The following is a 14,407-nucleotide window of genomic DNA, read 5'->3' on the forward strand; positions in this document are numbered from 1 at the left end:
GCTCCGCCTACCTGTAGTGGATGCGGGCAGATTGGGCATAGGATTAATCAATGTAAAAATCGCTAGTTTAGTACTAATTAATACATTTCTGTTGATATATTCGCCTTGAAAAAATCGTAATGGGGGAAGGTGAGCGGCTCGCTTGTGTGAGCGGTTCGCTTGTGAATTACGTTACTATTCCATACATCTTAGCGCGCGGCGTTTACCTCGGCATTAGCGTAGGGTAGCTCTCCGCAGACCAGCCCCCCGGCTGCATGAGGCTGAAAACAGGAGTATAAGGAAACCCTTCAGCCTTCCGCTCAACAGATGACCCAAACCATCCCTAATAATAATCATAATCATAATCATAATCATAGTCACTCAGCCATCCCAAAGTGAGTCAGAGTAAACAGCCCTGACCTTCTTTCCCACATGCCCTTGCGCCTCCTTTCAGCCTTGACTCAGACTGTGCCAGCCGTACGCTGCGAAAAAGATGTGCAAGGGGACAGCAAGTCCGCAGCTGACCCTTGGAACAGCCAAACCTTCGAAACACGAATCGATCGGCTGATTCCGCTTTGTTTGGGTTTCCTTGTTTTGAGTGGATTTCCCTTCCTTTTCATCTTTTCCTTTTGTTCTCCTACTCCTGCTTTCTTATTTTCTTCTTGTCTTCCTCATTTTCTCCCTTGAAACGCTTTTCACGCAGTCATCCACTGCATTCGTCCGGCCACCCCCCGAGATCATGCTCATGCGAACGGTCGGCCCCGCTCGCCTCAACCCCGCGCGATGAGCTCCTCCCTCGAGGCTAAGATTGTCGTGCTCGGCGCTCAAGGTAATACACCTCTTCAAAGTCCTCATCTGGTGTATCGACCCGCCTCCCTTCACGGTATATACTAACACCCTCCCTCGACTATAGGCGTCGGCAAAACCTCCCTCGTCCAGCGCTACGTCCGCAACGCCTTCGACCCCTCCACCACCACCTCCACCGTCGGCGCGTCCTTCGTCACAAAGCGCGTCCTCGACACAACATCCGACACCACCGTCCGCCTGCAAATCTGGGACACCGCCGGCCAGGAGCGCTTTCGCTCCATATCCCGCCTGTACTACCGCGGCGCCCACGCCTGCCTCCTCTGCTATGACATCACCGACGAAAACAGTTTCCAGGAGATGGCCGGCTGGCTGCGCGAGCTTAGACGGAACGTCGGCGGAGGCGGGACCGAAGGCGATACCGATCCGCTGGTGATTCACGTCGTTGGGACAAAGAGCGATATCGTCGCGCTGGATCCGGCCAAGAGGCGTGTCCCGTTTGAACGGACCATCGCGTATGTCGCCGAGCAGTTGTATCCCAGTCGTGCCTCGACGCCGCCGCCCACCGCGGGCATGGGACTGGGGTTCGGGACTGTAGTTTTCGGTGGAACTGGGACGAGTGGTGCGTCTGGTGCCAGTGCGGCGGCGGTTAGTCCCGGCGTGGTGCAGAGCCCGGATAGTAAACGGAGTTCTGCGTTTTGGGGCCAGGAGATTGGGTGGGATTGTTGTCATGAGATTAGTGCCAAGGATGGGGAGGGGATTGATGAGGTTTTCCGGGTTATTACGCGGAAGTTGGTTGAGCAGCGGAATCGGCGTGATGCTGAGTTCACTTTGTCGGCGGTTGGGACGCCTGGGATTGATGTGCCCATCGGTCCGTTCACGCCTGGTGGGTTGGATGGAAATGGCAGTTTTAGACTGGGATATGGGGATAAGAGACGCAGTTGGTTAGGATTGGCGACGCCGACTGTGGGGGAGGCGGAGGAAGTGCAAGTTATGGATACTGCGAAGAAACGTGGACGGTGTTGTTGATTTTGGCTTTATCTTACTTGGTTTGGCTGGATTTCTTTCTTTGTTCTGTGCTCATATACCGCGATGATATCTCCGGGGGTGGCTTGCATTTAAAGACTGGCGTTTTACGTTTGGTGTTGGATTTGTTGGCCTTTTGATCTCTTCATACAGACTTCTTTTGCTATGCGCTTGAATATCGTATCTTATTTCAAGTTTAGTCTTATCCTATTTCCTTCCAGTGTGTCCGTGAATGTTAGTACGTATCTCTGCGGACGCCAGGGGTTTACTTTTATCCTGTTGCACTGCTAAGCCAGTGATCAATATGGCATGTCCAACTCCATGAGTACAAGGCTCTATTATGAATCTAAATCAGTTCTTTGCTTGAGGTTAATAGTCTGATTGAAAGCGTTGCGCATTACCGTCGTAGGGACAGAATTATATCGTTTCGTGGAACTTACCACCATCTAAAATTCCCCATTGTGCCCCTAAATAATTAGAAATCCGTGTATATGTACGTCAGGGGTACATCACCAGACCCGAGGCTGATGTATGCCACCTTGAAGAAAATTGCCCGAGACAAGTCAGAATCATGCGGCTTCGATCTGCCGGATGACGCGTATCATGAGGATCGACCGGGTTTGATGTTTGAAGGGCTAGTCCCGCAGAGTACTATGACCTAGACCCAGGCGGTGCCTGTCAGTTGCTTATTAAGTCACCATCATTGCATTAAAAGGTTAGAGGACAGAATTTAAAAGGCCGTTGGTCAAGACTAGCCGATGTGTGCAGTATGAGGGTGCCTGGTTGACCCAGTGCCCGGGTTGGTGTCGGTAGTCTCGAGGACTGGTGTCGATCATCAAACAAGCATATATCGGCTCCAGTGGGAGAATCCTGCAGATTATCCATCACAGGCTCGATCATGCACTTTAAAATTGTGAAAAAAAACTGTCAATAGCCTATAACAACATTCCCATACTTCCCATGATGTCACTGGTCCCACGTGAATCCATCCGAGTGGATCTCCGGGGTAAACAGCCCTGACACTCGCCACCCTCCATTCTCCGCTGCCAACCAAATTGGCTTTCGACCCTGCATCCGTGCAGTTGCACCCGGGTGCAAAGCAAATGCATCCAAATATCTTTCCGATGTCCGACCATCCAACACACTGCAGCAGACTCCTAGTCTGCACTGCCCTCGCGCAGGGGCTTCCAGTCCGGTCATTGGAGGATGCAAGGTCTCTCCACTTTCATCTCCTTCCGAGACTGCGCATTGGATAATGTCCGTGATGAGACTCAGCCTCACTTGTTAGTCTCTTGGTATCGCAACCCCCTCTCGTGTGCTGGTGCTGGTCCTTTTGGAAAGAGTACTTTACCGAGTACGGAATACTTCGGACAGAGTACGCGGTTTGGACCAATGTACTCGGTACTTTCGTCCACTATGCCTGCGTCACTGGTCTCTGCAGTACCGCTGCCAAGGTCCGCGATACGTCTATCCGACGACTCGGAACTCGCCTGTTCGCCAATCTACTTGGCCACCATTCAGTCCCCCTCTGCAGAAATGCTGGTAAGCGCGCCTGGGCTGCCAGCCCCAGTGCTCCCGGCTGTTCGCCTTTCTTTTCCTTTCGCAGACCGACTAGACTAGGACGACCCCAGCGCTGGTCTGTGCTGCTGCTGTTGATGAAAGCTCGCTGTGGCTGGCCACTACAGACACTTGATACTGTGCTGTGTAAATTAGGGCGGTCGGTGATAACCCCGGTCCTCTTGCTGTCTGGCTTTCTGGGCATTCTCTTTTATCCCTGATCATCGATCTCTTGTCCTTGTCCAAGCCTTGTGTTTTCCCTTGGTATTCTTTTCGTTGGCAACTGTGATTCATCCTAGCTATTTCTTGTTATCGGCTGTTTGTCGAACTACACCTCTTATCTCCGACTGTCGACTCGTGTGACAGACACCCTCTCTTGTTGCTGCCAAGTCCACCTCTGGTCAAAGGCAATCGTCATGTCCGGGGCGGAGGTGATCGCCGTCGTCGCCTGCGTGGCAGCAGGTAAGTCATTTCCAGGCCTCCCCAAATGGCTGCCGTGACTCTTCCGGGCTAGAGCTAACAGCGATCAACTCAAACTAGTCGTCTCCGCCTACCACGATGGCCACCAGCTCTTAAATGCTATCAAAAAGAAATGGAAGGAGCATCGTCAATCCAAAGCCCTCGCCAACGCGGCAACCACCAACGATCTCGAGTGGTCGCTGCGGCGTGGCCGAGAAGACATTGTGACGCAGTGGAATTCTCATGCCGGCCAACTAGGCCGCCGCTTCGAAGATGGCGACCCGCTGGCCCGAGAGCAGATGAAGGATATTGTGATCGAGCTCCAGCGCGCACTCCTCACCAACTTGCGGGAAAATAATGCTCACCTCGATCTCCTTGCCTTGCTCCAAGCTTCTGATCGCGGTCGGAAGGATACCATCCTAGTCTTTCACAACTTGTACCAGCGGCTCGCCCAGGCTGCCTCCATTCCGGCGGCCATTGATTTCGGCCCCATTCCGTTTGATCCAACCTCAAGGCTATGGTACTGGATGAATCTGATTGAGAATCAGTACTTGGCTCAAGTCCCATCCTCTCGGTACATCCAGAGTTTACCATCTTCTCCTGGGGGGAGGGTCTTGCCGGCAGCATCGTCGGGGTCACCGGCTGATATGATTAGTTTCCTTCGCCAGATGGAGGAGCAAGCGTCTCCATCGCAATCCAGGCGGTCTTCCAAGACTTCCCTCGGCAGTCTCTTTTCGAGTCGACGGCGGTCCTCGGTCGAGGCTTATAGCCAGCGGGTCGATTCTGGTTCTCGCTTGGGAAGTTTCGGGTCTGGCTCGGGTCTTTCACCGATGCCCGAAATGCCTGATCACTATACGATTGTTGATCGGCCGAGGGAAGGCTCTCCTGGCTCGCTCGGTGCATATGCAGCTGACATGCAGGAATACCTCGAGCAAGATCGAACCACCGCTGCTCGGTTGCAACAGACCCTCCAGCAGGAACAGGGGCGGAACGAGACCCAAGCGTATACCCCGGAAGATCGCTCTCCTCCCACTCATCAGCACGAGAGTGCACCCTCAAATTCGATCCAACACAAGATGGACTATGATGACCTCACTCGTGAAATGACTGCGAATCCGTGGAGTGTGGATGCAGGGCCGGAACCGGTAGACACGCACTGGAATCGGACTTCGAGCCCTGAGTCCATCACAGAACCTGCTGTCCTTGAGCCAGCACATCGAACAAATATAATTGATACCAGACACCTGTTGGGTATGGATGCACCCTGGGCAGACCAGTCGAGTCCTCTGCCCATCCCTGAACGACGTAGACCAGCGATGACGGATACCGGTCTTGCATCCAGTGGCTTCACTCCCCAGCTTCAAACCGAAGAGACCATCCGACAAGACCACTACACAAACCTCCGCTACCACCATCCAACCCCTCCCCAACCTCGTCCAACCCCACAACCTAATCTTCCACGACGAACCAACTCCCGCGATGCCCCAATCCCAGTCACCACAGACACATCACCCCCCGATCCGCACCCCCATCTCCCACACCCGACACACACCCTCCATCGCCTCCACCAACTCCACCACCTCATCAACATCCTCCAACCCCTCCACCTCAACCCGCCCCTTCTGGCCCCCGAGCAACGCCAACGACTACGCTGGCTTCTGCAAAGGCGCCTGGAAACTCCACTCCGGCCTCGGCGGCTTCAAAGTCCACTCCGAACCCAAAGGCTACTACACCATGGAATCCAAGTGGCGCTGCGCAACCTGTTTCTTTGAAATGCCCCTCGCCCCAGACTCGGACCGCCACGACCCCAAGCATAACACGAAACTATTCGTCCACGCCCCCACGGGCATCCAGTTCCGCTGGGCGTTTCTCGCAAAGAGTCATGTGAGATGTAAACGCCGGCCTGGCGGGGCGCCGAAGTTGGCGAGTGGTCCGTTTGGGTGTATTTTTTGTTGTCGGGAGCGCAGGGTGTCGGCGCCGGTTTTTCAGGGGTTGGATGAGTTTATGGGGCATATTGGGGGGATGCATCGGGATTGTGTGGAGGGGATGTTGTTGGAGAGGGCTTGTTGTGTTGTTGGGAGGGTTGCCGGGGCGGAGGAGGTTTTTGATGTTAATATTCCGCCGGAGAGCTCACAGCTGGCTGGTGATGAGGTTGGCGTTGGCGTTGGCGTTGGGGGTTAATTATTATTTTAATTGGTTGCGATGCGGTGACGTCTTGGTTGTCCGGGCCCTTTTGTTGTTGTTTGAGATATCCTGGGTTCATCATTGGGTGGGGCGTTTATGGTTTACCTTTATATATAGGATGGAGTCAACATCCATCCCAACCTGTCTAGACATATCATACCATGGATGGCCCATGGAGGAAGACACTATATTGCAACGATCAATTTGCCTCTAGTTTGCACACTGCCGTACCAGTTTGGTCCCGCTGGTTCCATAATGTATACTCCGTATAATCCGGTGACGGTGAATTACGCAAAAGGGTTTAGCGTGCCGATTCGGGTTTAGCGCCTCCCTGCGCGTTACGACCGCCGTGCGTGTTTCTATAAAGTCCCCTTCATCGCCGCTTCAACTTTTAGCTGTTTTTCGCCCTTCTTCTCTTCCTTTCTCTCCGTTCCTTGTGTGCGCCTTGCGGGTGAGGCATTTTTGCCATTGATCCGGATCACCGAGCTCCGCCACCCCCTATACCGCCAGCGCGAACCGGCCAGCCCTTTGCAGCCCTTCGAGCCCGCCAGCGTAGTCTGCGCTGCTTTTCCTGGCCCTGGCCCCATTTTCCGCTCAACTCTCACCGTTACGCTCGGGATGAGGCATTTTTGAACTTGGTCCGCCGCGCCGACCTGCAGTTCCGGCCCCTAACATGTCTTATCGGTCGGTCCGTTGTCGAACTTACGCGCATCCAGGCGTATTCACCTACACTCTTTCTAGACAATCGCCCGTTTGTAGCGGGGCTTCAAATCTGCTTTGGGGGCGTAAATCGAGGGCGACGGCGTTGGCAGCTATAGCTAATAGCGTCCGTATCATTCTAGAACCGAGGAAGACTAGGATCGAACTGGTCAGCGTATATAAATGACTAGACTGTCTTAGCCGCTATACGCGTTAGCTAGTGACTGCGAAGTCTGCGAGAGTTGACGAGATGATCGTAGTAACGCTTTATCCTTTCACGATGATCGTAAGGCTTCACGGCGACCATATCGAAACTCAGGAACAGGAACGATCTCTGAAGCTAAAGTCCTCGCTAGGCGACCTCGTCAGACCGTATACAAACATCCATTTCCGTCGACCTACGCAGTTTTTCCTGTCGTCACCTACATACTGGAGCTCCGCCAGCCCCTGCCACCGAGTGCGCCTTGTCGCCGAACTCCCGTTGACTTTATGATCGATTGGCGGAGAGGATGAGATGGGCGGTTAGGAAAAACAAGGTTTCATGCGGACAGGAGACGACGATGAAGCTGTTGTCTCCATGTCGGTGCATCCTGCGCGTTTTGTCTTCGGTCCTGGGCTACGGAACGACTAGCAAGCAGAGCTCCGTGACAACCGGATGCAGACGATGCGCAGACATGAGGTTCCCCAGAAATAGCAACAGCGCTTTGCAATGTGGCTATTGGATCAAGCGGATGAGTGGGCAAGTCATTCGTGCGGCAATACCCTGCACGCTGCATCAGTCACAGAATCGATTGGCAAACAAGTCTCGTCTGGATGCCATCCTGCCGGAGCTTTTGCCCTCTGAGCTGGAAACTTCTCCGAGCGAGTCCGCCTTAGCTTGGGTGTTGGACAAGGTGTGACCGGCCTGATAAAAAGGTATAAAGCCGTATATCTCGCACGCCGTCCTCGTGGAAAAGCAGTTAAGAATCCAACTTAGTCTTTTTATTTTATCCAAGTGCTCAGTTTTCCCGAAATTATCCAATACGTCGTATTTATCTCTATCTCTTCTACTATTTCAAGTCGACATGACCTCTTTCACAGGGAAAGTACACGAAACCTTCGGTAAGAGATCTTCTAAATACACAATTGATTTCACTAATCTGATATAGCGAAGATTCAATCCCCACTGGCCCTTGTGGATAGCCTGAAGTGGTCGTACGCGACTCCATTATTTTCCCCGAGTTAGGCACGCAGGCTAATCCTATAGTGATCGGAGGTGGTCTTGCTCCGTTGGGCTCGGCTTCTAATCCTATCGTGATCTATATTGACGAGGATTAGTATTATGATAAGATAGACCGGTGTGATTCCGATGCCGACACTGTGATTATGGCTACACCGGAATTCTAGGAGGCTTTGATTGATGAAAGCTTCTCTGTCCTAGCAGACGAGCGTGGAGCTGTTAGTTCGTCCTCTGTCCGTGCACTAACTAGGTCGCCAGCCTAGGAGGATCTAGAAGACCTTTATTACTTCGGGCAATCATCCGCGAATAGTTTTTGCGTTGATGATATAGCACTGAAAATGGCCGATAATTCTTTTAACGGGCTGCAGAATTGCTCTAGCCCTGAGGCTATAAGGCGCGAGAACATTGCAAATGGCCGAGCGAGTAAGTTGGCGGACGACTTTTTACGGCTATTATATTAACGATTTTTAGATAGCGAGAAAAGCACGGAGAGAGGCAAGGTTTCTTAGGCTAACGAACCTAGTGAGGTTCATGAAAGTTCTTCGATAACTAGCGACGCTAGAACTCAGGAAACAACAGGCCTAACTAGTACTTCCGATGTAAACGACCTACCGTGTGGCCCCAATGCTGCGGGATCGACGAAGCACAAATTACTGCATGCCGAAGGCGTCTCTTCTGAACTTAGACGATCGGAGCGACTGGCCAAAAGAGCTCGAACTTGATAGCGATGATTGCTCTTCTTCATGTATTCACTCTTTGCACTTCAGTAATAGTAGATACGAACACAGGTGTATTATTTCAGGGACCTAGCATTAACCAACCAGCAAGGCGCTGAAAGCATGTATCCAGGCTTAGTAAAATATCGAAACGCTACAGGGTATATAGGTGGATACTCGGAAAGGAGAATATATAGTAGTCCGAAGTCCTCGCGTAATACGGAGGATTTAGTCATAAGCTAGACCCTATACAAGCTTATAGCAATTCAGACCTGTTGTATTTCTATTGGTTGACCCGTGCGATTAACTTCTCTGTGTTCCGTCATAAAATCACCGTGATTCGTTTGCCGTTTCTAGTTTAGCGCGCCAATACTCTAGGTGGTGGTCGTCTACTCTGGGTCTAGTGCCCCTAAAAATGGTCTAGTTTCCTATGATGACTCTGTCGCCGCCTTAGCTTTGGTATAAATCGAGTTTGGGTTCGCTCCTAGAAGCCCTCTAACTCGTCCTCTATCTCCTAGCCCCTTAACTCTTGGCTGAGATGACGCACTTGCTGTATCTGTAGTGCTGCACCCTTTGAAAGGAAGTGTATTGCTGGAAACATAGGTCCCCTTCGTAGGGCTTGTGCAGCAACTGAGCTGCAACACTCACAATGACAACTCGAATTAGTATACCGAACTCCGTTTGGGGTCAGGACCAAGACTTGAGTGTGTTAGACTGGACTTGACGAACACCGCCGACCTTGCAATCTCTTTCAAGAGTTTCGAGAAACAACGAGAGTGATGCGGCCATTCGGATCTATCTCGGATGAGCACTGCGGCCGAGATAGTCAGCCTTCTATTTTAAGGACCGTCCGCATTCCGGACATCTACGTCGCCTCGCCTCTCCTACCAAGTGCGTCTTGTCGTCTCATGCTCTGTTGGCTTCCTGATCGATTGGCATAGAGGAGAGGTTGGGACGGATGGGAAACCATGTTTTACTCCTGTAGCAACGGCGTCTTGCGGACCGGAGATGAGAACGGTGGGAGTGTTTCGTTTGCTCTGTTTGACGATAGAACGATTGGCAGGCAGAGCTTAATTGACCCGGTGGTGTATACTGGGCGCAGACGATACGCAGTCGTGCGCTAGGATTAGCAACCGTGCTTTGCGGCGTGGCTACTAGATGAAGTGGACGAGTGAGCCAGTCATTCATGCGAGTCAATCGCGGGCTGACGTCTAATTCCTCGAATGGCCTCCGAATCTGAAAGGCCGTAACGCGACGTCGTCTGATCGCGTGCAAACAGTCGATTTCTCCTCGACCTACGTCAAATTTAGTGCTACAGTTCGCACTCTGCGTGTCTATACAGTTCGACCTAGTCGCCAACTTTGCCTTGTTACCAAATCCTCGTTGGCTTCACTATCGATCAGCGAAGAGGACAGGATAGACGGATAGGAAACAGGCTATACTCCTATAGCACCGGCATTATGCGGACTGGAGGTGCTGTCGGGCTATTACCTCTACGTTAGTCCGTCCTGTACGTTTCGTCTTCTCTCCTAGGCCCTCGAACGACTGGCAAGCAGGGCTTAGCCAACCCGCTAGCGATAATATAGCGCAGTCCTAAAATAGCGTATAGACAGGCAGGGTAGCTAAATCACTTCTGTAGTAGTCCTCTATACTGCCTACCGATATGGGTATAATTGGCAGACAGGTATCGTCTGGCTGTAATCCTGCTAGGGCTTTTGCTGTCCGAGATTAAGACTTCTTTATACGTATCTGTCTCGGCCTGCTTGTTGAACAAGGTGTACTCGGTCCGACGAGTGGTATCGACCTAAATATAGATATACACTATCGTCTTATCGGGGTAGCGCATAAAACGCTATAGCCTAGTCTTATTCTATTACGGGCTGATATCTAATCGTGCAAAGCCGCCTAGAATATTACTATAGCGTTAGTGTCTAGGTACTTCCCGGAGCTGACTCAGTCGATGCTGGGTTACAAATATATAAAGGGCCTCTTTTCCCCGACTAGCACTAGCTTCTAGTTCTCTATTTACTTTTACTTCCTATCTTGCGAGGTAATACCGGCTTTCTTCCCCCCCCTAGTATAGCGACTAATAGCACTATAGCGAGCCCGATCATTATCGTCGATAACGATGAAATACAGAGCCCTAAGCTACGTATTTCACGACTTAGAAGAGGCCCTAGGCGGGATTATAGATACCTAGATTATAAGAGGGTGCTCGCTAAATCAATCGATGATACGACTGGCTCGATATCATCACGGAAAAGAAGAAGAACAGAAATGAAGGAGCGGTCTACTTTAGTACGAGCTCCTCGTAGTACTTCCTTCTTCCGTAGCTAATAAAGCACTAGGATAACGCTTTTAAAAAACTTCGAACCGTATTTAACAGTAAAATCACGATGTTATTAAGAGAGAAACCGAATACTCTAGGACGAACTTCGTCTAAAGAGGAACGAGCAGCAAAAAGGAAAAGAGGTACTTATATAACTAAGGGAAAAGCTACGGTACAAGATCTACTACGAGCACCTAGATCGTTAGGCAACGCTTATATATAGATATATGTTTTGCTTATTATATACAGAGAACCTAGAGAACCCTAAGACGCTAAAGAAATGTCCTCTTTATAGGGCACCTGTTAAAGGTTTTCTCCTATACTACCTATTTACAGGATAAAGCGCAGCTACGCTATCATATTGATAAATCATGCTATTTTATATATTATTTCAAGCTTCGTTATTTGTATGTATATATTTGTCCGTTCTAGGCTCGGGCGATCGGAGCGACTGACTAAAAGAGTTCGAACTTGACGGCAACCGTTACTGCGTATATTCATTCTTTGCGACCTACTGATAGCAAATACGGACGTTAGAGTACTCTTTCGGGAATCCAAAGTAAGAGGGTAATAGTATTACGTTTATTCGTTTTAGCATCTAAACCTAAGCTTTCTAGCAAGAACAAAGTTACTAGTACTGCCCTATATAATGAATCATATAGCCGATGAATTGATTAGTTTAAATAATGTGCGATGAGGTTTAGTGAGAGTTACCTGACCTGTTAGCTGATTTCCCGGACCCGGAAAGTCTAACTTTTAGCTTCTTCTGAGATTAGACCATTCCCTCGTTTTCTCTTAGACCTAAACCTATAACTCTTCGGGTTAGTTTTGCCCGTTTTAGTTTAGCGCCCCTCTGTTGCCATAACTTAAAGACTTTCTCGTCCTCGTTATTTTTGTTTCTATCCTTCTCTTGTTCGATTTCGGGTTTTCGGATCCTACCAGGAATAGCTTCTGGTCGACAGGTTGATCTATAGATATAGTAGATTATTATTGATTAGTGGCGATGCTAGCGTTGTTTGAGAAGTTTGCAAGACGCTTCGACCTCGACCTTAGCTTGGAAGGCACCACCAACCTCCTTTCTTTGTCTCTAGTTTCTCGCCGCAAAGCCTCCCTTCGGGAACATCTCCAACATATTAACGACCATTTAGAACCAAGATTTCGCCGTTTTATCAATTTTGCGATATCATCTGTATTATCTCCTTCTCTTCAAAGTACCTTCCCTCTTTAAAATTCGTCTCGCAAATCGTGAGAAGACAGAGAATATTAAATGCTATCAAGGCTCGGTCAATAGGAAGCATCCTCTAGATACAGCGGACGATACATACCCAACGTCAATCACGGAAGCCCTAGGTGCTATAAACATCGAAAAAGATGAACCGGTTCCGTACGAGCCTCCTCTCGGCGAAATCTTGGCCGAAGGCTCAACTTCCCGTATTGCACGCGTAGCACCAGGAGTCATTATTAAATGTCCACGATTCTTATAGTGGCATTCTAAGACAGCAGCTGATAAATAGTTCGTTCGAGATATAAAGCGGAGTTTTGAGGTAGAAGAACGACTTCTGCAAATCCTAGGACTGTATCTAAGAATAATAGAGTCCGTTAGCCCCTAACTTCTTGTGATTAGCGATTGACTTCTTCTAGGTTTAAGGGCGTCTTAGAAGACCCATTCGGATTGTTATTCGCCGAAGTAAGCGATAGAAATCTACAGAACTACATTAATTAGCACTAAACTAGTATCGATATATCTATCCGATTCAAGTGGCGCACGCAAGCCGTAGAGGCGATCTAATTCATTCATCAAAAAGGTATGATACACTCTAATCTCCGACCTGAGAACTTTCTGTTACACACTGTCGCCGGGAATATGCTCGATCTTCTGCTCTGTGACTTTAGGGGGTTAATAAATAGAGAAATAGATAGTCGGCACCTCCCCGACGCCGGATTTTTTAATCCTTATAATCCGCCCGAATCGACGAAAAGCACGGATATTTTCAGCCTCGGGTCTATCTACTATATAATAATGACTGGTCATTAGCCGTACAGGTCTCCAGGTCTATTCAAGTCCCTCGAGGAGATGGAAAAATATGAAGAATTAGTTGAAGACCTGTTTGCCTCCAAAAGTTACCCGCCTGTTGATGGACTGGCAGCTAGGTCCGTGATATAACGATGCTGGACAGGAGAATACTCTGATTTACAAGTACTTATTGAAGACTAGCGTTAGCAGTTTGAGACTCAATTACATTGAGAGAGAATAACGCAATTTCGATGTACTCATTAAATATACGGTTATACCGGACCTAATACAGTGCTAACTGCAAGAGTGTGTCATTTAACGGCCCTTTAATGTTCCTTCGAGATGATCCCCCGGCCCTCTATATACAGCTACTACGGACAACCTCCTCGTAAACTGCTCTGCCATTGCAAGCTCAAATTTCGATGCTGTTCGTGGAGCTGATTGACTATGGGTTCGGGCAGTCATATTTCTCGTATTTCCCCCTCTCTCTATATTAGGCCAGTAGGTTGGGAATACGACTAGGGCACTTAGAGGTGCTAATATCCTTACAAGGCACGAAGTTTATGTCTTCTTGGAGCCTGCAACCGTATATATAAATCTTGGTCGCAACGTTGACTTAGCATATTCTAAACTGGAACCGTGAGCGATCGGTTGATCAATTACTACTTGAACAACCTATATTAGTGATTTTGAATTATGAGTTTAGGGGCTCCTAAAGATAGAATAATAGTATGCGATGCTGCTTCTGGTGGTCTATAGATGTGGACTATAGAGATGGGAAGTTCAACAGGTTTTTATAGCCTAAAAGACCGATATTATGATAAGATCACTTAGCGGTTAACTTCTTATTGTACTAGCTTTAGCGGCACGTACAATACCGGAAGTCCAACAAAAGTGATAAAGAGGGGAACCCTGCCACTCGGGGCTATTAATAAGGCCTGAGCGTGGCTCAACACACCGGATTAGGAGGAGCTCAGGGCCTAGATCATTCACTGCTAAAGCTACTCCGATAATGTGTTAAGAGCATCAATCCTCTAGTCTGAAGTGTCCGTCACGGAAGATAACCTAGGGGGAAGTAGCTTAGTCTGGCGTCTGAACCATGCTTTCTTTTCTAAGCTTGGTATACACACGTGCTTGAAGGATAGCTGCGAATAGGAATGTGACGGGGGAAGGGCAATACTACTCCGTATTCATTCTCGATTCGCCAGGATTAAGTGTCTATGCACAGTGCCTTCTGGTGATAGGGCCTATAGCCTGCATACAGCCTATGCAGCCTATGCAGCCCATGCAGCCCATATCTACTATGACTTGTTTATTCCCCTAGCGGCAAATCACTGGATAAGAAGGACTCTTGCAAAACGCTAGGCAGCCACCCCGCTTCATAGGACGCAACTTACTTAGTAATGAAAGCTAGGGCGAGG

General features: G+C 49.5%; 6 protein-coding genes across 6 annotated transcripts; all 6 read left to right on the forward strand.

Moving 5' to 3' along the window:
• Positions 1-762: 762 nt before the first annotated feature.
• On the forward strand, positions 763-1,812 carry N7458_012662 (Rab family GTPase; the record flags this gene model as incomplete). The annotated part of the gene is made up of 2 exons (XM_056916043.1): positions 763-808; positions 893-1,812. The coding sequence occupies 2 exons, from the start codon at positions 763-765 to the stop codon at positions 1,810-1,812; spliced, it is 966 nt and encodes a 321-aa protein (XP_056760797.1).
• A 1,970-nt stretch (positions 1,813-3,782) lies between these two features.
• On the forward strand, positions 3,783-6,006 carry N7458_012663 (uncharacterized protein; the record flags this gene model as incomplete). Its single annotated transcript, XM_056916044.1, is given in 3 exon segments — positions 3,783-3,828; positions 3,907-5,318; positions 5,329-6,006. The coding sequence occupies 3 exon segments, from the start codon at positions 3,783-3,785 to the stop codon at positions 6,004-6,006; spliced, it is 2,136 nt and encodes a 711-aa protein (XP_056760798.1).
• Positions 6,007-7,268: 1,262 nt separating this feature from the next.
• Positions 7,269-7,607, forward strand: N7458_012664 (uncharacterized protein; the record flags this gene model as incomplete). Its single annotated transcript, XM_056916045.1, has 1 exon — positions 7,269-7,607. The coding sequence occupies one exon, from the start codon at positions 7,269-7,271 to the stop codon at positions 7,605-7,607; it is 339 nt and encodes a 112-aa protein (XP_056760799.1).
• A 658-nt stretch (positions 7,608-8,265) lies between these two features.
• N7458_012665 (uncharacterized protein) lies at positions 8,266-8,436 on the forward strand (the record flags this gene model as incomplete). Its single annotated transcript, XM_056916046.1, has 2 exons — positions 8,266-8,350; positions 8,399-8,436. 2 exons carry the CDS (start codon positions 8,266-8,268, stop codon positions 8,434-8,436), a joined length of 123 nt encoding a protein of 40 aa, XP_056760800.1.
• Positions 8,437-12,120: 3,684 nt separating this feature from the next.
• N7458_012666 (uncharacterized protein) lies at positions 12,121-12,695 on the forward strand (the record flags this gene model as incomplete). The annotated part of the gene is made up of 3 exons (XM_056916047.1): positions 12,121-12,426; positions 12,487-12,566; positions 12,614-12,695. Coding segments are annotated over 3 exons (468 nt in total), but the record flags the coding sequence as incomplete, so codon positions are not given.
• Positions 12,696-12,779: 84 nt separating this feature from the next.
• N7458_012667 (uncharacterized protein) lies at positions 12,780-13,136 on the forward strand (the record flags this gene model as incomplete). Its single annotated transcript, XM_056916048.1, has 2 exons — positions 12,780-12,999; positions 13,024-13,136. The coding sequence occupies 2 exons, from the start codon at positions 12,780-12,782 to the stop codon at positions 13,134-13,136; spliced, it is 333 nt and encodes a 110-aa protein (XP_056760802.1).
• Between the last annotated feature and the right edge of the window lie 1,271 nt (positions 13,137-14,407).

This window comes from Penicillium daleae, assembly GCF_028827525.1.
Source record: "Penicillium daleae strain IBT 16125 chromosome Unknown utg000009l_segment0_segment0, whole genome shotgun sequence".
NCBI classification, from domain to species: Eukaryota; Fungi; Ascomycota; class Eurotiomycetes; order Eurotiales; family Aspergillaceae; genus Penicillium; species Penicillium daleae.